Genomic DNA, 25,234 nt, shown 5'->3' with positions numbered 1-25,234 from the left:
CTTACCTCTTCTAAACATGTAAATTGTAAAATTTTTTACAATAAAAATGCAATTCATGTTTGGTTTCCTCATTCATGCAAAATCAATTCCAAACATGCAACATTTTAAATGTGGAAATTTTACTGGCTAGTACTGAATCAGAATCAGGAAATCCCATGCCTTGGGAAAAGGGTCTCGGACTGAAAGTAAGGAGGACTTGGTTCTATTCCCCTTTCTGCCAACAGCTTGCTATGGGAAACTGGATAACTCACAACCTCTCTGGGACTCAATTATCTCATCTGTAAAATGGGGATCAGACACCTGCTTTCCCTACCTCTTAGATTACGATCTTTGTGTGGATCAGGGACTGTCTGATCTGATTATCTCTTATCTACCCCAGCACTTGTAGAATGCTTGCCACATATTGTCTAATAAAATCACGCCTATTTGGTAGGTATAGTAGAAATAGTTGCCTAGATCACATCTGTTGTTCTCAAAAATCTATTCACTCATATTTGACCCTTTTTTTGCATCTCACCATCACTGGTCACATAGTAGTCAAACATAGTCTCTTCATTTCCTGCTGGTTGTGGCAAATCCAATTTCAGTGTTTCATGAGATCGAAGCCAGTGTTCCATTTTATGCCGGTCATCTAGCTCCACCAAAGCGCCAACACTCCACATCAGAGAGAAAATATAGAGTCTCTCCAGGTGTTCAGATGTTACCTCTCCACCTTGTTCCTGGAGAATGAAGAAGTATCTTTTGATGACACAGTCACCCTCAAACTAAAATACTGGGACTCAAAGTTATATTTTAATGATCGAGCTATGTGAGTAAAAAATGTTCCTTCCACCTTGATTGCAAAATTCAAGTTAGACCTAATTTTTTTTAAAAAAGATCTTCATTTTAACAGTAATAAGTCTAAAAAAGACTGCATTATTCTGAATTCTGGTGCTTAGAACAGTTCTCTGCACAAAATAGCACTTAATAGTCTACTACTGTATCATACAAGTTTCTCATTCACAAGCAAAGCAGTAGCAGTAACTGAGAGGTCAAAGACCTTCACACATTTGTTTTTCTCCTTTTAATTTATTTAGTTTACTGCATCTTACCAACTCTTTTGTATTGTACAATCTCAAGTATTTAATATAGTGCTCTGTTCACATTAAGCACACAGTGAATATGATTGATTGACTGATCTTGATCATAGCTTCAAACCAAGCATTCATTTTCACAGATCAGCTCAGTTGGTCAGAAGAAAACTTTATCTGAAATTCTGATTAATCTGAACTCTTAGGTTACCTTTGGAGGGATAAGTCCTTGTAGCATATTGATGCTTTGCACAATGACAAAGGACTCCAGCATCTCTATTTTGTACTCCAAGCTCTGGATACTGAAGCGATACAATTCGGAGAAGGATTCCGTATACAGCCGGCGGAGGATTTCAGCTTCTTGTGGAGAACGCTTTTTCAAAAAACCCTATTAGTGTAGAGAAATTTTGGAATTGGACAACAAAACTCTAGCCACCAAAGGAAAGGAGTATTTGCAATTTGTAGGTATGAAAATTCAGAACACTTCATATGCAATGTGTTTGAGATTAGAGGTGCAGAATTTCAACCCCATTTTCCTGGAGGGAAGGAGAAGGGAGAATTCTCCTGGGAGAATAGAGGAATGAGGAGGTGAACCTAGGGTTCCCAGAAGAGCTAGAAAAAGAGGGAAGAACAGGACTTTCAGACTTTTAGAAATGAAATGCTTCCTGTATTAATAATTAATAATAATTATGGCATTTGTTAAGAGCTTACTATGTTCCAGGCACTGTACTAAGAACTGGGGTGGATACAAGCAAATCAGGTTGGACAGAGTACATGTCCCCCATGGAGCTCACAGTTTCAATCCCCGTTTTACAGATGAGGTAACTGAGGAACAGGGAAGTTAAGTGACTTGCTCAAGGCCACACAGCAGGCAAGTGACGGAGATGGGATTAGAACCCATGATCTTCTGAAACCAGACCTGGGCTTTATCTATTATGCAATGCTGCTTCCCCAATCTTCCTAAAATCTTATTAAAATAAAAGGAAATATATAGAAATGTGAGTAAATTGAAATTAGGAAAATGAGGGTTGTTTTTTTTTAATCAAGTAAGAAGTTAGCCAAAAACAAAGCATAAGTGCTGGATTGGACATGCATGATCTTGAGGTGAATTCACATTCCCCTCACATTCTATAAAATAATATTGTACAACTAGTACAGGAGTATACGTATGTGTGAATCAATGAGTGAAACCATTCTAAGAGAAATGTATGAGATTGAGAATTCTTCATGGATTCTTGTTACTTTCCCATGACCTTATAAACAATAGAACATATAACATTCTGGAGTTAATGCAACATGGAATCATTCACTTGAGCTCTTAAACAATTCAGATTCTTAAAGTGTATTGATTCTAACAGGCCTCCTAAAGCAGTATTAGCTATAAACTCATTCCCCAAAATGCCTTCCAATCTTTTAAAAATTGACCACCTGCTTTTTTAGGCCTGTATCTCATTTCTAACTACTGTCAAGAGGAAAAGGCATACTTAAAAAATAAATGCAAGAAATTCTAATTTGGTATTGTTGGTGTAATGGATATTTAGAGTCAGGCACATTTCCAGGATATGGATTTGGAATATAATTAAGATGACATTTTCAAGGGGGATCAAGGGAATGAGAAAAAAGGAGTCTTGAATGAACTAAACTACACTATGTTCTTCCATAATATGTTTTCATTAGTGGAGAGAATGTCATCAGGGAGTCAGAGAACACTAACTGACAACACCTGTCTATATGGATAGAATGTGATGTTGGAAGAGATGTAAATCGAGGCTTTTTCTAGACTGTGAATTTTCCTTAAAACTGGAACCAACATCATACATAGCCCTGTACTAAAGAAATACTCAGTGTATTTTGCTGTCCTTAGTTCAACTGAGACAAGTTTTTCCATTTATTCCAGGAATTCGCTTTGCTTATGAAGAACATAACTCTACATTTTATGGCTATGGTGGTGATATTTCATTTCCAGTCAGCTTCTTACATTCTGATCTCCCTAGTTCAGTTTCCTTCATCTTTAGTCCATATGGAAATGGTGTTGAACTTTTATTAACGATTATGAGCTCTACATTCCTATAGGACAAGCTATAACATCAGCAACAGTCAACATTTACATTCAAAAATTGGAATGATACTCATCAACTTTTTTAATTGAAATAATTTCCTAAAATTGAACTTTATGCACTAGCTGAATGCAAAATGTCACAGCCTGTTTGTAACAAATATTTACCCAGTGGAACTTAACTAGAGAAATAACTGAAGCATTCATCCCATAAAACAGCCAATGCTATCTAAAACAAACCATCCTGAAGGGAAAAAGATATAACAGCAATGAAAACATGATAGTTTTTTGGCACTTGAAGTTAAAAAATCAGTGGTGATGGAACGCCTTAATTTTACAGTGAATTTCACACTGTAAAATACACACCCACATTCTATATATCAAAGTTTAAATAATAATTTAAAACAAAATCACACAAATGCACACATGTACACAAATGGGTGCATTTGCACAAACAGTCCTGCCTTGGATTCACGGAGACAACACATAGAGAAGAAAAAGTCAAAGAAAAACTAAAATGAAGGCTTGGGGAAACCTGGGGGCTGGAAGAAGACAACTGGGTGAAGGCAAGGGCACCAGTGGAAGGGGAGACCTGAGATTATAGATTATAGAATACAGGGATTGAAGACCAAATTCAGGGGAAGAACAAGGGTGTAGGAGTAGGCAGAGATTAAGTCCAGGAGAAAGAGGTACAGTGCTCAGCACATAGTAAGTGCTTAACAAGTACCATTATCATCATCCTCATCATCAAAGAGGAGTCTGAGGGAAGGTAGAGGCTGAGGGCAAATGGTGAGTCTACAAGGAGATAGGAATCTAATAGATGCTCAGATCCGTGAAAAAGATGAGAAGCAGGAAAAAGGAGGGATGCAGAGCCAACTGATGTAAAAATGTGGGTGAGAAAGGGAAAATTTGGGAGGGTCCCACAAGAACAGTTGCTATAAATGCAAATAGAGGTATATAAATCTTAGATGATTATTATATTGAGGCACTGGATCTCTTGTACTATACCTCAAGAATAGGACTCCAGTTGAGGACAGAAGAACTCATAAAAACCATACCATTCCGAGAAACAGTGGCAGGAGATGCATTGTCAATATTATGAGGCTCAAACACTATTTTGCAATTAGGGGCCATTGGAATACGATCCCCATTTGCGAGAGTAAGAGTCTTGTTGTCATCCAACACTGAATTTAGATTTTCAATCCAGATAGCATCAACCGGCCCATCAAGAACTATCCATACATGTTCCCCTACAAAATCAAAATAGAATAATTTTACATTTATCAGAAGGAACAATGTTTCACCTTAGAAAATGAACACTATAGCCATTCAAATTACGTTTTAGGTCTGCCACAGAATAAACAGCTGTTGCGTAACAGTTAAATTCATATATGGAAACCAACCTGATCACAAGCCATCAGTAGGAATGATAAATAAGAGTTCCATTAGTCACTCAGAATCCGTTTAGCATTAAAAGACAATTATATTAAATGGGCTAATGCTGGCCTTTATTCAACACCTATAACTTATTAATAGGGACAAATTTAGCAATCCTAATCTTGTCTTTACCATTCAGGAACCAGAGAACATACTGTTGACCAATCAATAAATCATACATATTGAGTGCTTACCGTAAGCAGAACACTGCACTAAACACTTGGGAGAGTACAATATAATAGAGTTGCTAGACACATTCCCTGCTCACAATGACCAGAAACATATATAAACATATTTAATAATCTAAACAGATTAAATTAACTGCTCAAATTTCTGTGTGTGTGGTGACCGGATTTGGAGTGGCTTAAAATGAAATGGTTTGGACTGTGCTGAACTATGCACTCAGTTAGCATTTAATAAATACGATTGAATGAATTATGGTCAGATTTGGCAAGAGTTGGGTGTTTTCAAAACACCTAGAGAGTCTTTGAAAAGAAGACAAGGGAATTGCAGAGTAGCTGCATGGCTCAGTGGAAAGAGCACAGGCTTGAGAATCAGAGGTCATGGGTTCAAATCTCAGCTCTGCCAATTATCAGCCGTGTGACTTTGGGCAAATCACTTCACTTCTCTGGGACTCAGTTACCTCATCTGTAAAATGGGGATTAAGACTGTGAGCCCCACGTGGGACAACCTGATGACCTTGTATCCTCCCCAGTGCTTAGAACAGTGCTCGGCACATAGTAAGTGCTTAACAAATGCCATTTTTAAGAAAAGGAGAAACTATTTATCCCAAGAATCAAGGGAGCTGATTTCCTACTTTTTTCCTCTAAAGTCAAGGGTGGTCTTGGATAAAGTAAAGTCCTCAGAGTTTTCATGTGGTGTTTGGGGAGGGGGCAGGGCAGAGACAAAACATTTCTCTTTCCTCCTGGTGCTAGTGGAGCAGAGAAGACTTTGCTCCAGCTCTGCAGATCAGACTCCACCAAGGAAGAAGTTCCAATTCCCAAATTAAGGGAATGGGAAGTGGCCCAGGGAAGTGGGAGTTGGCCATCTAGTTTGGAATTTTCTGGTGCAAATCTCAGTTTATGGGTTTAAATCTTTACTTTCCTGCATTCTTTTTAAATTGTATCTCCAATTAAAATATCATTTGTTTCCAGACTTATGTAATCAGAGTTTTACCATATTTAGGATCAGACAGAGCCCAGCCACTAACCCATCTCCCTGTTCCCATTCCTGTGCAAGCTCCTTAAATGGCCTGTAAACACCTGAAGCTTTCACTTTCTCTCCATCATCTTAAGATAACGGACATGGAAAAGTTGTGGGCTTGATAAGATAGAAGATCAGTTCTTGTCACATATGTGATTCATGTGAGCTGACACGATCACATAATAACAACAACAACATATACCACATTGCTACTTCTTTTACCCTCTTCCTCCATTTAAGCATCTTTGTTATATGATTATCAGGCTTTAGAAGTGTAGAGTTTTCACCAGTTTTCACTGGCGACAGACACATTCTTTAAACGGCTGCTGCAAGAGCTTGTTTCTTTCAAAGAAAAAGAACCATACTACACTAGGAAAATAACAGCCAGAGAAAAGTATATTTCTACTTTGAGTACTTTATCTAATAACCAATAAGTAAAGAATATGGGTCTGGGAGCCAGGAGACCTGGGTTCCAGTTCCACTTGCTGCATGATCTTAGGAAGTTAGTCTGTGCCTTGGTTTTCTCATCTGTAAAACGGGGATGATGCCCACCCACTTATATTACTTACTCTTTTGTGAGTACCATGTGGAACTTGGACTGTATCCAATCTGATTACCTTTTACCCATCCTAGTGTTTAGTGTGGCCCATGGCAATGCCTTATACCATAATTTAATTAATAAAGGTGATCTTTGTTGTTACAACCATTGAAAAGCAGTAGAAAGAGCACGGTCCCGGGAGTCAGAGGACATGGAATCTAATTCTGGCTCTGCAACCTGCCTGCTATGTGACCTTGGGCAAATCACTTAAACTTTTCTGTGCCTCAGTTACCTCGTCTGCAAAATGGGGATTAAGCCTGGGTGCTCCAAGAGGGACATAGACTGTGTCCAACCTGATTATCTTGTATCTAACCCAACACTTTGTTAATTGCTTACTATGTGCCAGGCATTGTAACTAACACCATAAAAAGATGTGGCCCAACGATACACTATATTAAGAGACTTAATTAAATGTTAAACAATAATACAGTTTTTGCATTGGTGTTAAGCTTAACTCACTAAATGCCAGGAGTCTCTCTTTATGGCTTTACAAAGCTACACAACTTCACATATAGGACTAATATTACAGGGAAAATGTTCCAGAAATTCACTGCTTTCACATTCACTAATTTCACATTTTAACAAGTAGGATTCTTAAACATCCTAAAGTTTAATTTCTAATTTGTGTTTAAGGTCCCTTAACTGTATGGCTTAATACAATTCTTCCTTCCCTTTCGCTTCGCATCATAAACTGTGACTTACTGGAAAAGCATATTTTCTTCTAGAGAGCACAATGGGATTTCATTTTTACCTTTCTTTGCTTTCAAAGTTTTCCTCCAAAGGGTGGAGAAAATCCCATCTGTCCAGTCATTTGTTGCTACATCCAAACGGCCAAACATCTGTGAGGCCGTGATTGCCTTGGGATTCATTCGCATCTCACGGTGTGGCTGTCCACAATCTGAAGAAAGGAAGAATTGGGCTTAATCTCTTGTGAAGGACTTGGACTTGAAGCAAAAACTCATTGTATTCCATTACAGTAATCTCTAATATACACTCACTCCCAAGAAAATGCAAGATTGTCCTAGAGGTGTCACTTTCTAAGTGCATGGGTAAAAAAGGGTGGGAAGCTTCTAGTGAAGCTGAGAGGACAGGGAGAGTGACAGTCTTCAAAGACCTAAATGGGGCCGAAAAACCCAATTAGCACTCCTTTTCACCTGACTCTGAAACTCCTAGGTCTATTCAGTCTCAAAAGGTCTCAAAAGGTCTCAAATCTTGTCAGATGAGATCTGAAATAAGACTAGGTAACCCCCCTCAAAATCATATGGTTTTTGCTTCCATAGCTGGAAGTCTTTGGGAGCACTGACTTTTGTTTGTGAGACAGGGCGAGTGGTTGTGTTGTCTACAGTGATAGGAAAGTCATGGGGAGGACGGGGGTAGGGTGGCAATATGAGGAGTTCTGTTTTGGATATGTTAAGTTTGAGGTCTCTGAGTAGAGATGTCTTGGACAAAAGGAAATATGAGTCTGCAGAGAAGAAGAAAGGTCAGGGCTGGTGTGGAGGGGGATTAGATTTGGGAATCATCCACATAGAGGTGGTAGTTGAAAATGTAGGAATAAATGATTTCTCTATTGGAGTGAGTATAAATGCAAAATGGAAGGGGACCCAGAACTGAGCCTTGAGACCCCTACAGTTAAAGGGTGGGAGGCAGAGGAGGAGCCTGACAAAGAGGTTGCGAAGGAGTTGTTAGAGAGATAGGAGGAAAACCAGGAGCAGACAGTGCCAGCATAACCAAGGTAAAATAATGTTTCCAGGAAAAGGGGGACAGATAATCAAAGGGCATGACATTAAGATCTGGGTGCAATTATTCTGCCTCTTGTAACTTCACATTACTTTGAAATGTGTGACCTATGATATTTCAAATTTGCTAAGATTCAATTTGACAGCTGAATTTTATTTTTCTAGGGACAGTCAGATTGCCAGAAACCTTTATATATAAAAAAATTTAGATCATGAGTATTAAAAATACTAAAATTCAAATGGTATATATATGTATGTATATATATGTATATATATATATTATCAGTGTCTTCATGTATTCATGTTTCGTCTTCAGATTAAGATATGATTGATTTAGCTGATATTCATATAAAAGGTTCTCTCTGGACAATAACAAAGATATCTAAGGTTTGGGGGAAATAAATATAACAATCAGCATGTATTATACTCTTCATTCCATAGTCAACTGGATAAACTGGGGAATAGATAATTTTGTTAAGTCCCAAAATAAAGTATCTGGGGGCAAGATAAAGAAAAAACCTGGGATTCCACCCAAGTTCTACTAGCAAGAATATGTTGTCTACCCTAGGGATGAGTTCTTTTGCAGACTACTTCTCATTGGCGCACACGAGCAAAGGTATGTGATTTTTAGGGTTAACTCTATAGATGAAACTTATTAAAGTATGTTGGAGAGATCTAACCCCAAATGTTTCCCCGGATCAGAACTCCCTCCTTCCCCTCAGACAGAACGTAGTTTTCTCTACATTCAAAACACTCCTAAAATCCTACCTCCTCCAACAGTTTTCCCTAATTTTCCAGCCCCCAGAGCCACATCATCCACTCAGCCAACTCTAGCACTTGGTGTATTTCTACCTCCCTTAGCACTCATGTTTATATGTTTACTCAATTACTAGGACCACTCAGTTGTAAATATTTTTATATTTGTCTCTCTCATTAAAGTGTAAACTCCTTGTAGGCAGAGAATGTGCCTCTTCTTTTTTCTGTACTTCCCAAGTGTGTAGTACAGTCTTCCACACTGAGGGGAACTCAATAACTGCTACTACTAGAGAATTATTAACTGTTCAGGAACTGCCTGAAACCTGTGGGGCCACCGCCAATCCTGTTGCCCTTGGCCTGCCCTGACATATGCCTACTGAATCATACTCTTCTGCCATCAGCCTGCCCCAACCTCAATCTGTCTACCACATTAGTCTTGGATATTGATGTTTTTGCCACGTGTAAAAACCTATCCGTTTATTTAGCACAGCATGTTGAGAGACGACAAGCCTGGTAATACAAGGATCTGGGTTCTAAACCTGACTCTGTCACTTGTTTGATGTGTGACCCTGGGCAAGTCACTTAATTTCCTCTGTGCCTGTGTCCTCATCAGGGAAATGGCGACTCAATACCTGTTTCTCCCTTCTAAATGTGAGCCCCATGTGGGACAGACACTGTGTTTTATATCTATTCTAGCATTTAATACAGTGCTTGGCACATGATAAGCACTTAAATACCACCATTATTATTATGGTTGTTATTATCATGAAACTTACAAGAGGGATAAGATACCTGGTTCTCTCTGCTACTTGGACTGTGAGTTCTGTGTGGGACAGGCACTGTGCCTGATCTGATTACCTTGTATCTACTTCAACAATCTCAATCTTAAGCAGGGCTCTCCTTACCTGTCATGGACTTCATCAAGGTATGGATACAGGTAGTTTTCCCAGCTCCACTAGGTCCTAAGGTCATCATCCCATGCCTCACTCTTTGAGTTTCAAAGAGCTGAATGACTTTTAGTTTCCAAGGAGGATGGCTAATTAATCCAGCTTCTTCCACCTTAAAAAAGACCATATACCCAGATCATGCCAAAGTGCATGTAAGAGAATCCATTCTATCAAAGTGTGGTGCACTTCAGCTTATCTTCTGTTAAGTCAATCTTCTTAGTTACTAAGGACTTTGAAACTTCCACAAAATCTAGCATTATACATATAATGGTCTGCCACAAGATTAAAGTAAAATGTTATTTTTATCAGTACTGAGTAGGAATCCAGACTTGCAAAAATGTACTGAGTTAACTGTTTTATCCATTTTATATGTTGTTTTTGATTCTAAAAATCTCAGGAAAGTTTTATTCTATCATATGATTTGTCATCTGCTAGGAAACAACTTTTCAATGCCATCTGGCAGGTGGGAAAAGTGAAACATGGAGATATTGTCATTTACTGACCATCCTTGTGCAGATCTCTGATGAAGTCATAGTTAGAACCCAGAACCCTCACAATATGTGCAGCAAGTTGCATCAAATGCAAAGAATAAACATATCTTCCATGGGCTTGACACTTAAGCTTTCCTTTTAAATCTAGGAGAGAACTAACCCAAAATGCCTTTTTTTCGATATGAAATAACTTTACCTGTCTATTGATGGCAGCTTCTAGTGCTGGGTAGCCTGCCTTGTCCAACTGAATGCTTGGAAACAGGTCTTCAATTAAACTCAGAAATAAGGGTTCATCCTCATCTATCTATGGAAAAGATGGAAAGATTATCATATAAAAATAAGAATCAATAAAATCAAGCGAGCATTGTTCTGTGGGAATGCAAGGGAAATTTCCATTGTTTGGAAATAGGGCTGATGAAAAGCCTACAGTAGGTGATTAGTAGACTAATCATAAAATTGATAGCCTGACTGAACCACATGTCACAAAATCACTTCCTCTAGCATTATGTATTCCTACCTTGAGATTCCCTTGTGTAAGAGTGGCATTTGGGAAGGAGAGAATTCAGGGATGAAAAGAGGAGACTTAAGGGAGAAAAGGATGTCATACTTCATAAGTGTAAATGTAGTCCCAAAGGTACTGGCAGCCATCTTTGTTCTTGAAACAATTCTCATAAACCATTGTCAGGAATTTAGATGGGTGCTAAGCGCTAGCACCCTGCAGGAACTCAGTCTCTTCTGGGACAATTTAATCCCCAGAAACTCTCCTTCCAGAGAAGAATGACATAACAATAATATTCCAGATAGAGAGCCCAGAAAGTAGGGATTTTCATAAATGACTCAACAAATCCATGAGGCAGAATCACACTCTCGGGACCATTGATTAGCAGAACAAAAGAGAAAGAACTGAGGCTAGAAATGGAGATTTTTCTAAACAGCCACACTGTTCTTGCCACCAACTCAACCTCTTCTAATTCCCCAACACTAGGCTCCAGGACAAACAGCACTGAGAACCCTTACTCTGCCTCCCCTTCTTGTCTCACAGTCTAGATATAGCTGCAACTCTATAGTTTTCATATGTTAAAAAAACTCACTGAATACGTGAGCAAGCTATTATCTTTAAACCATGTTGGACTAACAATTATTATTGATTACAATTCCTCACACCACATTTAGGAGGAGAATAGCAAAGGTCAGAAATTGTTCACAGCTTTCAATGTTTGGAGAGGGAATTTGTGTGTGTCATCCAGGGCTTTGTCTGTGGAGCCACAGAGACCAGGCCTGGGGCAAGTCCCCAGTGCACCTTCAGTTTAACTGGTCTGCCCATCTGCAACTCATCTTCAGCATTCAACTTATCTCTGCAAAACTTACCAGTTTAGAAAGATTCATATCTCTTAGAACCCTCATGACAATAGTTGATTCAGTATCATCAGGATTGGCTCTTTTAGCGGCTCCCAGAGTCCGAAGTACAGATAAAATATTACGCAGGCCAAAGTCATAATGCACCTAAGAAATTTGAGATACATCTGATTTTTTAAATTTGAGTACAGTTAATCAAATTTTTCAATAGGCATGCTGTCAGTATAATAATTATTTTCCTTATAATTAGGTACAAACAATGGACAATATCCATGGTTTGGCAGCCAAATAGAGAGTTACTCAAAACAATTCTTGTGATTCTTGCCCCTCAATTCGCACCCTTTTTGTGCTCAATTAGTAGAATATGTAAATTGATATATACAGAAGTGTGAAGAGATGATTTTAGTTCAAAAATCCTGAGGAAGTGGAAAAGTACTCAGGTGATAGTCAGGAAGATGTGACCTGAATGGAAAAATTAGTTGGTGAAATTTCAGGAAGTCTTTTGAAGGGAATGGGAGCTCCAGAAAGGAGGAACGCCCAGGGATTTGGAAGGGAGAGTGTGAGATTGGGTGGAGTGTGAGCATAGGAGAGGTGGGTAGAAAGATAATCAATCTATCAATTGTATTTACTGAGTGCTTTCTGTATGCAGAGCATTGTACTAAGTACTTGGGAGACTACGACAACAATATAACAGATAATTCCCTGTGCACATTGAGTTTACAGTTTATAGGACATGAGTATAAATAAATTACAGATATGTACATAAGTGCTGTGGAGCTGGGGGCGGGGTGGGGTGGAAGTGAATAATGGAGAAGTCAGGGTGACAGAAGGGAGTGGGAAAACCCAGTGTGGGCAGGAATTATCTCTCTTTGTTGCTGAATTGTACTTTCCAAGTACTTAGTACAGTGCTCTGAAACATAGTAAGTGCTCAATAAATACAATTGATTGAATGAATGAAAAGAGGAAATGAGGGCATAGTCAAGGAAAGGCCTCCTGGAGGTGTGTCTTCAATAAGGTTTTGAAGGAGGGGAGAGTAACTGTGAGTCAGATATAAAAAGGGAGGGCATTCCAGGCCAGAGGCAGGACATAGGTTGACAGCGAGATAAACAAAATAGGGGTACAGTGAGTAAGTTGGCATTAGAGTGGCAAGGTGTGTGGGCTGGGTTGTAGCAGGAGAGTAGTGAGGTGAGGTAGGAGGGGATGAGGTGACTGAGTGCTTTAAAGACATTGTGGTAAGGAGTTTCTGTTCTGTTTGACACAGAGGTAGATGTATAACCACTGGAAGACCTTGAGGAGTGGGAAAACAAGGCCTGAACATTTTTACAGAAAAATGATCTGGGCAGCAGAGTGAAGTCTGAACTGGAGTAGGGAGAAACAGGAGGCAGGGAGCAAGAAAGTTGAAGATGTGCCTTCAAGCCAGTGATCAGGAGTATCTATTTGATGCGAAGGTGAATGAGTGACCATTGGAAATTATAGAGGAGTGAGGAGCAAGATTATTTGGTGAAGAGCTTTGAAAGTAAAGGAAAGGCATCTATATTGATCTGGAAATGGACGGGGACCACTGGAAGGGAAGAGAGCAACAGAGTAATCCAGTTGAAGCAATGGTCTTAGATAATTATTTTAGCAGCAGGATGTTGGATTAATAGAGTCACACCTGCTTAGAGAGTTGCTCCTCACATAACTTGTACAAGGTGAAAAATTTTCTTGCCAGAACAATGTTGTCAATGAAACCACAGCTGGCCAGCTTCACCCGAATGATGATTTGACGGTCAGGAACCATCATAGCTACTGAACGGAAGTTAATTTTCAGGTTTTCAGGAAGCTCCTGTCGACCAGCATACCCAGGGTTCTGAAGAGGAGAGAGGAAAGCCAGTACAACAGTTCATACCTGCACAACATTAGAAGATAAAGTCTAGTTGCAACAAATCTGTAAAGACCCCTAGATAACTGCAAAACTTAACATCCAATCTACAATATGAAAGGTATTTAACACTGGAAGCGTTCAAGTACTGCACAAGTTTACAATTTATCTCAGCTTCCAAGGATGCAAATCAACTCTAATTCGGTTACAAGGAAAGAGTCAGCCCTGGGATAATGTTGCTGAAATTGGTCAGGAAATTGGTCCAGATTGTCTTACCATAGTTAGGAACAGTCCAAATTCAGGGTTCATCTCCACATTGTCTCCATCAGTGAAGATAAAATGTTTTTTTCTTTCCTTCTTACATTTCAGAATAATTGCAATTTGCTGTGCAGCAACTGACAGCACAGGTAAATCAATACGATTAAATTCATCAAAACAGCCCCAGGATCCTGACTGGGCCAGCCCTTAAAGCAGAATTGAGAGACCATTCAATTACTAAATTACATCAGTGAATTACATCACTAAGGATAGGAAATTATAGGGGAATTGCCAGCTTTCCTCTGGCTAACCTCTGCGGTAACTCATGACTCTGTTCATCCCGAGAAGAAAATAATGATGCTCACTGCTTGGGAATAAAAAACCGTGTGTAAAGTGGTCAAAACTGATGTGGTCTAGTGGAAAGAGTGCCAGCCTGGGAGTCAGGGGACCTGGGTTCTAATCCTGGCTCCACTACTTGCCTGCTATACGGGCTTGGGCAAGTCGCTTAACTTCTCTGTGCCTCAGTTACTTAATCTGTAAAATGGGGATTAAGTCTCTAGACCCAAATGTGCACAAAAGAAATCAACTTTCACCTTTAAAAATTCTCCCAAGTCCTCGGAAATCCATCTGGTCAGAGCAGTTGAAGACCACTACATATTTTCCGAGACATCTTCCCATGTCTTTGGTGGTTTCTGTTTTGCCAGTCCCCGCTGGTCCAGCTGGCGCTCCTCCCATACTCATTCCCAGAGCCTGAGCCAGGGTGATATAACACCTAGATGGGAAAACACTACTGTTATGGAGGAGGCTGAGGCATGGATTAAGTGAGAGTTAGAAACACACAGAACATTTCCCTCCACTTCCATCTCTCTCACTAGCCCACTTACTCCACTGTTTGCCTGACAATCCCAGCTGAGACCAGAAGTTCAGAAATTAACCACAATCAGAGAGGGGAAAAAAACAAGTTTAGAGATGGCCATTATGTTTGCCACAACAGTACTGGTTTTAGTCCCCTTCCCTTTTTCCTCACTCTCCTCCCTGGCTCTGAAACCTGCCCAAATATCCCAAGTTTGACCTTGTATCTCAGCAGCAGAGTCATTCTGGCCTGGTTATTCCTTCACCCACATGCTCATGAGAAGCAGCTTGGCTCAGTGGAAAGAGCCCGGGCTTTGGAGTCAAAGGTCACAGGTTCAAATTCCAGCTCCACCAATTGTTAGCTGTGTGACTTTGGGCAAGTCACTTCACTTCATTCCTCAGTTACCTCATTTGTAAAATGGGGATGAAGTCTGTGAGCCCCACGTGGGACATCCTGATCACTTTGTATCCTCCCCAGTGTTTTGCACATAGTGAGCGCCTAACAAATGCCACTGTTATTACTATGCATCTCTGCTCTGATCCTCCTTTTTGTAACTAAAAGCAAGAAGGATTTAAAAGGTACACGTCTGAGCCTGTTTTGAACTTGGGAGCTAACTACTGGAAATTATCCTGTTCCCTTAGTAGGGCAGAGAACCGATTCCTTTAGTTTCCAACTCTACGCTTCATTATGTGACTGATTCATTTTCCCCTCTGACACTGGTAATGGGCCTTCCATATTGATGGTGACATCAAAATCTCAGGTTTCACTAGTTTACAATCATTTTCCCCCATGCCTCTCAAATGCTTCCTTGGTTGTCTCTGTAGGGTCATTAGTAGCTCACGGCCCCAGGCATCAGACTCCACCCACATACACACATCATTTTTTTAATTGACCCTCTCATTGTATTACCATGCACTGAGTGCACTTTATCTGGATGTGCAACATTGACTCCAATTGATCTAGGTGCAGCTGAATCACTTGCCTTCCAATTGAAACTGGGCCAGAACATGACTCTGCTTGAGACCAGTCCCTAAGCCATCCCTAGACCCAAAAGCTTGGCTTGATTCTGGGCTCCTAAGATGGTTCAAGAACAGACTGAACCAAGCCCACCACACAGTGATTTGAATTCCTGTGTGTGTTTTTGTATCAGGGCTAGAGGCTGTAGGGGGAAATGGAAGAGCATCACCTAACTTATGGATCTCAAAAAGGAGATAGAATAGGAAGCAATAATTTCCTTGCCTTTGGGAGAGGGATAAGTTGTGCTGCCTTCCTCCAGGGCAGAACAGCCGGGTTTGTATGAGCACCAAGCATAAAACATTTATGAACACTTGTACATAATTCTAGAAATTGTTGAACAGACTGTCAAAGGCTTCAGAGACAAGAGAGAAACAGACAAAACCTGAAGAGACAGAGCAAATGCCCCTAAGTATCTTGAAAGGAAGAAAGGGGAACATCACAGACTCCTTCCGTCACCTATCTGTGAGAGGCGTTATGACAAGCCTGTCGGTACAGCCTAAGAATTCATTTTGGTATGTAAAAGCCACATCTGTGATATGAATCATCATCTTGTCGGTGTCTTCATTAAAATAAAATCTGCACTGTTTCAGCCACTCAAAATCCGTAGGGTTCTTGATATGCATGCGACACTGGAATTGAAAATCTATGTATTATTATCAGAGAAATTAGAATATTTAAACCTGACAAACAAGAGACTTAGCATTCAGTCCGAGTCCTCTGAACAGAAGAATCACACTGAAGTGTTGCTTCCATGTTTCTGAACTGACACAAGTCACTGTCTTCTAAGGAATGGCTGACCTCGATCTTTCCAAGGCAATGGTGAACTTGGGGTATGGGACACAGAAAGAGGGAAGTTGCAGCATAAGACTTTTTTTTTTTGAAAAATGAAATATTTTCACAGGATTTTTTCCAGCAGATTTTTCCTCCAGAGTGGCAGGAAAAATCCCTGAGAAGCTATTTTTCATTTACATTGAAAAAGGGAAAGTCAGTTCCATTCCTGAACTTTCTCACCACCCACAGATGACAGAACCAGTCAAAAACTATCAAACATTCAGCTGCCTAAACTTTGTCTGCAACATTTTTTAAAAAAAGGTAAGTGACAGATTTGGACATTTAATATTCTATTATTGTTTTTGGATTGATAACAGCTTTTGCTTTGCTGCTATATTCCCAGTATTCCAAGTTTTCCAAATCCTTTTTTAATCAGCTGGCCTAAATATATCAAACAAATGATAAAATGGGAGTAAGAAAAAGCACTCAGACTACAAGATCAACCCCAAAACTACCAATACTTTCTGATTCTGTTAAATAAGGAATTCCTGCTTTGAGAACTATTTTTGGAATTTAAGAAAACAGATACGCTTCCTCTCTTTGTTTACCAAAAAAAGCTGTTCCATTAACTGTCTTTAAGGATCAAATGTTGTAAAACATCCAGAAAATTATGGCATCAGAAATATAGAAAATAGAATTTAAAGGCTGATCTACAAATCAAAGATCTTGAGTGGCATAGTGATATTTTTCTTTCATGTTGATTAGTAATAATATATGGCATCTTTGCAGTAGTGAGCAGATCATCTCTTAAAATTGATGATTATGTAAGAGAATTGGGCACTTGATTCTCTTTTCCATACTAGAAGGTTCAAAGTTACCCATTTATGAAAGGCTAAGAAACATAAGCAGATCAGACACAGTTCCATGTCCCACTTGGAGCCCAGTCTAACCTAATCTACGTGACTACTTTTATTGTTTACTGTCCAATTAGGAAAGCTTTACCAAGTCATCAAAGATATCCCGCTGGTGCACATGGATGGTAATCAAAGTCTCGTATTTCACCCTCTCCACAGAGCTCAGATCCTTTGTTGTCATGCCTATCAGTGTGTTTAGTAGTTCTAGAAATGTCTCATTTGTCTTCTGCATGATTTTTTTATCAAATTTGGCATTTGAAAGTGCTTCTTCCGAGTCCCTTGTCCACATCATTTGAATTCCTAACAATCCAACCTTACAAAAAAAAAATTGTAAATGTTAATGCATACATAAATGTTAAATAGGATTTTTGTAAATAAGTTTTATTTGTCACCATGATAGCCTGTACTGTTTTGAGGTCTCTTTAACCTTTCTTCTGGAAGGTCACATGTACATGGGCTTATATTGGTACGAGTTTTTTTTTTTCCCCCAAAGACCTCTCAAATGACTACCATCATTCCTTGGCTTTCTAGGTAGAGACTACTGGATCCCATTCTTTCCCCCCACCCTAGGTGGTAATGAAGTGGACACAAGTCCCTTCAAAATGTCCAAAGAGCTTCTTCCCCACCTAACAAGTCGTCCTTTTCCCCATCCTGACCTGCAATTTGCCATACCCTAGGTGGAACCACCATACAAGTGACTGATACCTCAGGTGACCAACCTTCTTTGGGAAGGGGAAAATGAAGATTTATACTCTCCCTCAGAAACCACTAACTTTCCTCAACCTCCGAGCATGAATAGCCTAACGTAATTTTCACACGATCAAAATCAATTACACAAGGAAAAACCTGTGAATTCACTTTCAGAACATTCACAAAACTAACAAAATTTCTTCATTCTAACTGTAAACATCATATTATAACTTTTCCTGAGTTAAATTATAATGGAAACTATCATTGGACAAGTCAAGAAAATTCAAAGGAGAAGAACAATTATTGCATTTTGTTAAGCACTTACTATGTGCCAAAGAACTCGTTTAAATTTAGGGGATGATAATCAGATTGGACACAGTCCCTTTCTACAAGCTAGGAAGGAAGGGGAAAAGGTATTTTATTCCCATTTTACAGATAAGGAAACTGAGGAACAGAGTAATTAAATGGCTTTCCCAAAGACACACAGCAAGCAAGTGGTAGAGCCAGGACCAGGTAAAGGACTTTTCCTGCCCCAGTCAGACTGACCCACCATAAAGAGGGTGGCACAAGGCTTTGAGTTGGCCCTGGAACTCTGAAAAAAGTGTTAAGGGAGGGCTTTTGGGATAATAAGAGCGGGGAAATGGCAATTTGTGAGGAATGCCTCCTGACGAAGATAGATTTTCACCTCAAAATATCAAGTATAACAAATATGAGCAATCCCCACTAAACATTAACCCATTTTAATACACAGACCTGAGCCGGGAAGGAAGAGAGAAATTCAATCAGCTGGAAGTCATTTTCCTGAATATTTGAGGCTGCCTGGCGAATCACAAGATGTAATGAGGACTGAGATTCTTTCAGGAGAGAATTGAGCCAAACTTCCACATTACCGTCTGCCATTACAGGTTTATCCAAGTCAATCGTCTCACCCTCTCGAGAAGAAATTGATAGAATACGATCGTAGATCTAGGTCAGAAACAAGAAAATAGTTATGTTTATGGAAATAAAGATAAATGCATTAACTTTTTCCAGTTCTATTTTCTTCTACCAACCTCACCAGTTTTCTTTACTGCAACTTGTATCTTCCTTATACTAAGGATTTCATCACAAGAAAGTAAGAGAGACAGTTATTCGATCAATGGGATTTATTGAACCCCTACTGTGGGCAGAAGAGTGTACTAAATGTTTGGTAGGCTACAAAAGAAATAAAAAATCTGCTGCCTTCCCTCAAGAAGTTTACAGTCTAGTCAGGGAGACAGACAAATAAATTACCAATAGGTTAATAAATGCATAATAAAGATTTTATTCATCTGATTGCAAGAGAGCACACAGTAAGCGCACACAGTAAGCGCTCAATAAGACTGAATGAAATATGATTTAATGAAAGAGGGAAAAAACTGAGAATGGGATTTTGTGACTTCTTATTTAACTTTAAATAATATTAGCCTACCTTTATTTTTTAAACTATAGCACCAATACTACTATGGTGAGAATATAAATTATTTATATTTCAGCCTTTCTGCAGCTTTTCTAAGTTGGCTTACCTTGATGCACAAAATTATGTCTACAGGCTTATCTATGTAAATATTCTGCACCAGTTATCCACAATATATTGGAAAAAAATAATAAATTAGGGTAGTTCTGTATGCTAAAAAAGGATAATCTTTTGGACTCACTCCTGATATTACTCACCTAATGGTGCTAATTCAGGTCAGTGAACCCACCTCAATCTCAGGAAACAAAAACTTCTGACCACAGAAGTATTACATGTTTCTATGAAGCAGAATTCTTGTGAAATTGCTTCTTGAGAAACAGCATGACCTAATGGAAAGAGCCCAGTCCAGGAACAACAGGAAATGGGTTCTAATCCAAGCTCTGCCATGTGCTTGCGGTGTGACCTCGGGCAAGTCACTTAACTTCTCTGGGCCTCAGTTAATTCATCTGTAAAATGGGAACTAGGGCTGTGAGCCTCATGTGGAGCAGGACTGTGTCCAACCTGATTAGCTTGTATCTACTCCAGCACTTAGTACAGTGTCTGGCGCATAGTCATCATTCAACAAATACCATTAAAAAGTTTCTGATCAAGATAAAAATTACATTAAGGAATCAGAACTGAACACACCTTTTCATGGAACTGGACAACTTTAACATTGTCAAAGACGTTCAAAAGATGAGCTTGGATTGTGTGGGAATCTGATGCCTGGCCAAGAATCTCCAGAAGGGCAGGGTCCGAAACAAAAAAGAAACGAGGAAAGCAAAGTCGTTTTTTCTCCAGGTATCTGAAGAAAACAGGGGAGGGAAAAGAAAAAGGGTAGTTAATATGCATTTTAACTCTTTTTTTCCAGCAACTCAATGGACTCCTCTATAAAAGAGATGTTCACTTCCCATCTGCCATCTTAATGGTATTGTTGCTATTAATGGTAGGAATTCAAACCTCCCAGATTCTGATGGGAAAGAAAGTGTTTTCGTGCAGTTGGTAGTATGTGAACTTTGTATGTGTAATTCATTATGAGAAAAAATTATAGGACAATCAGGAGACCAGAAATTAAAGACAATATTAAATGAGTATAATCAATCTACTCCATGAAACCACCCCCAAATTCACGGGGTGCACACTTATTTTGACTGTAGACTCGTGTGCTCAATTGGACCAGCCAGATAAGGGCCGGACACAAACTCTTCCCGCCTCTCAAAATGAAGCATGGGACCATATATCTCCTACAGTGCTCTGCACATGGTAAGCACTCAAATACAATTGATTGAGGGGAAGGAAAAAAGATTCAGAGAAAGGAGAAACTGCACTTCTGCCTGTGGCAGATCCTAACTACTTTCCAGCCTGCCAGGGAGGTACTATGCAACCACTGCAGACCTTAGTTTTGGGAGCCCAGAGGGGCAGGGGTGACCAACTGCAACTTCCTCAGAAGGGAGAGCAGCCATTTCCACCACAGTGAAATAACCAAATCTGGCCTCAGGTTGAGTTTTGCCAATCCCTGCAATAGTGCATAGAATCAAGCCAAGTAGCCTCCTCAAATATATAACCAATAACATGTTTCTAAAACCAAGGTTACTGATACTAGTGCCAGACATTAATTTCCCTTTAATAATAACAACAATAATTGTGGAATTTGTTAAGCACTTACTAGGTGCCAAGGGGAAGCAGCATAACCTAGTGGAAAGAGCACAGGCCAGGGAGTAAGAAGACTTAGATTCTAATCCAGCTCTACCTCTTTTATACTGTGTGACCTCAAGTCTCTGTACCTCAGTTTCCTCATCTGTAAAATGGGGATTAAATCCTACTCCCTCCAACGTAAACCGTTAGCCCCATTTCGGACATAGACTATGTCCAACCCAAACAGCTTATATGTACCCCAGCACATAGTGCAGTGCTTGGCACTTAGCAAGCACCTAACACAATCATTATTATTATTAATACTAAGAGCTGGGGTAGACAATATAAGCAGATCAGATTCATTTAATCGTATTTATTGAGTGCTTACTGTGTGCAGGTGCAATCCCTGTCCCACATAGGTGTGGCAGTCCAATGGAGAGGGAGAACAGGTATCTTATACATATCTCTACAGATGAGGAGACTGAGGAGCAGAGAAGTTACGTGACTTGCCCCAGGTCACGCAGCAGGTAAGTGGAAGAGATTAGAAAGTCAGTTTCCTAACTCCCAGGCCTGTGCTCTTAACACACTAGGCCACTCTGCTTTACACACTTCTTTGTATTTCCTATTCTGGGATACACGATGACTTGAGCCACGCACCTCAAAGAAAGTGGGTGAAATGACCTGTTGTGTAATATACATAAAATGAACAGTGGGACACAGCCATCTATTAAAAATTGAATCCATAAGATTCTGTGCATTTTATGGACAGGAGCTTTAAAAGCGACATTAACAATAACGTTAACAAAGTGCTACCATCCTTAGCTAATCTTAGTAGCAACTGTGCCATGAGTCAGAGAAATAAACTTGGTAAACCTAGGGTCAATCAATTCTAAGGCAATCTGTCATCCAGGTGAAGAATGCAAAAGGTCTTACCCAGTAAGTGATTTCTGACAGATTTCCAGCTGTTCTAACAGATGTGGTAATAGCTGCCCCATTGTTTCATCGCCAACACAGCACTGGACTATGTTTGTCATCTCATGTGCCCGTGTCATGATTTTCGCCCAGGATTTATCTATGTTCAAAAAACGCTTGGCTTCCTATTGACATGACAAAAAATGGACATACACATTCGAAATGATGGCAAGATTTGGATTTTACAGTTGAAATATTTTAGGCACGTATTCCATGCAGCATCCATTCTTTCCTTCAGTCAAACTCAAAACGTTCCCCTTCCTTTCTAGGGCCTGTCATTTCTCTGCCATTGCTTCGCTATTTTTCTATTGGGTATTTCTATTATTCTTATGAGGCATGCCTTCTTCCAGGCTGCTCCAATAACTATCCAGATCTCTACGCTTTTCTAGAATACTCTCAATCAGTGGTACCTCTTGTGTTCCTAAAACAGAGGCAAAACACGCATTTCCTGCCCTCAAGGCACTTACAATCACCCTTCTTCTCTCAAAACCACCACAAATTGCAACTACCTGATGATGAATTCAGAGTCATCGATCATGACTCAGAAGAGATATCACAGAGTCAAGACTGGCTGTCCTTTTACCTACTGGTCATGTATGGCTGTCGGCACAAAGGGCAGCCATGTGTTGGATATCACTGGGAAGGGGACAGAAAACCAGACAGAAAGGCAGAGTTTTGCCCCTATCTGAAACTACGGTATACTGTGGTTTACCACAGTGCACCTCTAGACTATAATCTTGTTGTGGGCAGTGAACAACTCTGTTTTACTGTACTTTCCTATGTGCATGGCCTAGTGGATACAGCATGGACCCAGGAGTCAAACCTGGGTTCTAGTATCAGCTCTGCCACTTGTCTGCTGTGTGACCTTGGGCAAGTCACTTAACTTCTCTGTGACTCAGTTACTTTAGCTGTAAACTGGGGATTTAAGACTGTAAGCCCCATGTGGGACATGGACTGTGTCCAACCTAATTGCCTTGCTTAGAACAGTACCTAGAACATAGTAAGCACTTAACAAATACCATAAAAACTGCTTCATACAGTGCCCTGCACAGATTAAGTGCTCAACATATACAGTTCGTTGATTGATACCATTATTTGGAGTCCTAGAGTACTCTGAGCAACTTCGGAAGCACAATGTGGCTGAAGAAGATACAGTGAAGGGCAATCAAGATGATCATTTGGAGAATCAAAGTGCTTCGTTTAGAGGATGAGCCAAAAGAGATCAGGGCTCTTTGGTTTGCAAAGATCCTGGCTGGCATGATTGAAGTCTACAGAATTATGAAGGGTGTGGACAAGTAGATGTATAGCAAATCTGAATGTATCCAGATAACGATACTTGAGGTTGGAAGATTCAAAGCAAGCAAAAGAAAATACTTTTTCCCCACACCAGGTGAATTGGTTACCACATGAAGTTGTGCATGCAGAAAATATCAATATGTGAAAAAAGAATTTAGATAAATTCATATAATACAACTCTGTTGTATTATACTCTCCCAAGCACTCTGCACATGGTAAGCAATACAACTGTTGGGCATTTTATATCCCATAATGGTATCATTAAATTCAAAATGCAGAAAAACAAAGAAAAGTCTCAAGACACCCTCTCTGCAAGTCTAAATCAGGCAACCACTACACTGAATGGAGAGTTTAGGGAATTGCCTGTATATTTTTAGGTCACAGTTTTATTTGACAGGTATAATTAGATATTTTGAAATCCAAATATTTTTTTCTAAATGGCACTTGTGCATCCTGATAACTGCTTCAAAACTCTACATTCTTTAATAAATCTTAGCTAGACATTTTCCAAAGAAATCTTCCAGCAGTGGGAATTCATCATTGTATTGCCTTTCCTTCAGGAACTACTATATTTCACAACACTGAAACATTTTCCCTCCCCTTAAAAGCGATGGGCCAAGTTAAATGATGGTGAGGGAAAGAATGAGATGTTGAACTTCCTTTACATGTTTTGGTCAAAGCTGTTGCTACTTCCTTTAATTTTATAATCTGATGAAACATATAAAACCTTTGGAAGCTGTTTGGCGATGTCTCCACCCACAAAGACTGCTTCTAAATAAATCCACAGGTTCTGCACGGTCATCCAGTTTTCAATGATGTCTGTGGTGTTGGAGAGGTAATGTACCCACTTTTGGATCTGGGCCTTGAATGGAGTGTTGTACCTAAAATTGAAATAACAATAATGGCATATTTTCCATCCCCAATCAAAATTGTTGAAGAAATAGATTAAACTGATTTGGAACACATTACAACCAAAGATCATGTTCATCCATCCTCAGGAAAAAGTCAGAAATATAGTCATAAATGATGAGAACTAAATATTACATATGATTTGAAAGCTAAGGGATTCATTTGATTGAGTACTCCTATTACTCTAATTCCTTGTATTTTTAAAATAAATCCCAGTCTTTCAGTATGCACATGGTTCCACAATGCATTTTAGAAAGAATGCTGTTAGGAATCCGAGGAATGTTTTTCAGACAATATGTGCCTGTCTGGATCCAACAAAACTGTCATGTCAAAAGGAGAGGTCATGCAGACATGTGCAGAGCTGGTTAAGATGTGTGTACTCTGGGGCAAGTTCTCCTCAACTGAGGGGTTCGTTAGGACCACCACTCCTGCATTATAAGAGGGTATTCCTGATCAGTAGTCCAAGTTTTTTGCCAACAAGGTATTTATTCTTATTCCTTTGACTCTACAGTTTTTGGTCTTTGTGAGACAGACCATCATCCTATTACCTGTTGCTCATCAGAGAACCCAGAATCATCAGGCTATCTTCCATGCTGGCTATAGTTTCTGAAGTGCTGTCTCCTCTCAAGAGTAGTTCACCACGGGTTTTGAAGTTGGCAAAGCTAAAGGTTTTGTTGTCCCATTCAGCAATCACCTGTTTTAACTTCTGCTCAATGTCTCTCTCTTTCACAGCACTGATACAGATGTCCTACCAAAATGGCAATACACAGAACTAGGAATGCATCACAAACAATCCCATCAATAAACAAGTTGTAACAGAATCTGGAGAGATGGCTACTCTAAAGGCACTTTGGAACTTCTAACAAAAGCTGAAATGAAAATGAAGAAGTGTTCTTGACAGATAGAACTTAACTTTGCAAGTAGGTATCCACCA

General features: G+C 39.6%; 1 protein-coding gene across 1 annotated transcript in view; it reads right to left on the bottom strand.

Moving 5' to 3' along the window:
* The window catches only part of DNAH5 (dynein axonemal heavy chain 5), a 180,154-nt gene that overhangs the window by 100,174 nt on the left and 54,746 nt on the right, over positions 1-25,234 (bottom strand). Inside the window, exons 29-45 of the mRNA XM_038770441.1 lie at positions 24,849-25,048; positions 24,119-24,272; positions 22,057-22,220; positions 20,137-20,293; positions 18,768-18,980; positions 17,413-17,637; positions 16,096-16,268; positions 14,363-14,541; positions 13,788-13,975; positions 13,305-13,499; positions 11,663-11,797; positions 10,491-10,598; positions 9,762-9,915; positions 7,116-7,262; positions 4,135-4,376; positions 1,282-1,458; positions 518-719 (exon numbers count right to left, since the gene is read on the bottom strand). Of these exons, the coding sequence (XP_038626369.1) occupies positions 518-719; positions 1,282-1,458; positions 4,135-4,376; positions 7,116-7,262; positions 9,762-9,915; positions 10,491-10,598; positions 11,663-11,797; positions 13,305-13,499; positions 13,788-13,975; positions 14,363-14,541; positions 16,096-16,268; positions 17,413-17,637; positions 18,768-18,980; positions 20,137-20,293; positions 22,057-22,220; positions 24,119-24,272; positions 24,849-25,048 (3,013 nt within the window). The remainder of the gene's footprint in view (positions 1-517; positions 720-1,281; positions 1,459-4,134; positions 4,377-7,115; positions 7,263-9,761; positions 9,916-10,490; positions 10,599-11,662; positions 11,798-13,304; positions 13,500-13,787; positions 13,976-14,362; positions 14,542-16,095; positions 16,269-17,412; positions 17,638-18,767; positions 18,981-20,136; positions 20,294-22,056; positions 22,221-24,118; positions 24,273-24,848; positions 25,049-25,234) is intronic.

Source organism: Tachyglossus aculeatus, chromosome X3 (assembly GCF_015852505.1).
Source record: "Tachyglossus aculeatus isolate mTacAcu1 chromosome X3, mTacAcu1.pri, whole genome shotgun sequence".
Classification (NCBI taxonomy): Eukaryota; Metazoa; Chordata; class Mammalia; order Monotremata; family Tachyglossidae; genus Tachyglossus; species Tachyglossus aculeatus.
Note: the sequence above shows the minus strand (reverse complement) of the source record. Positions and strands in the feature narration are given on the sequence as shown.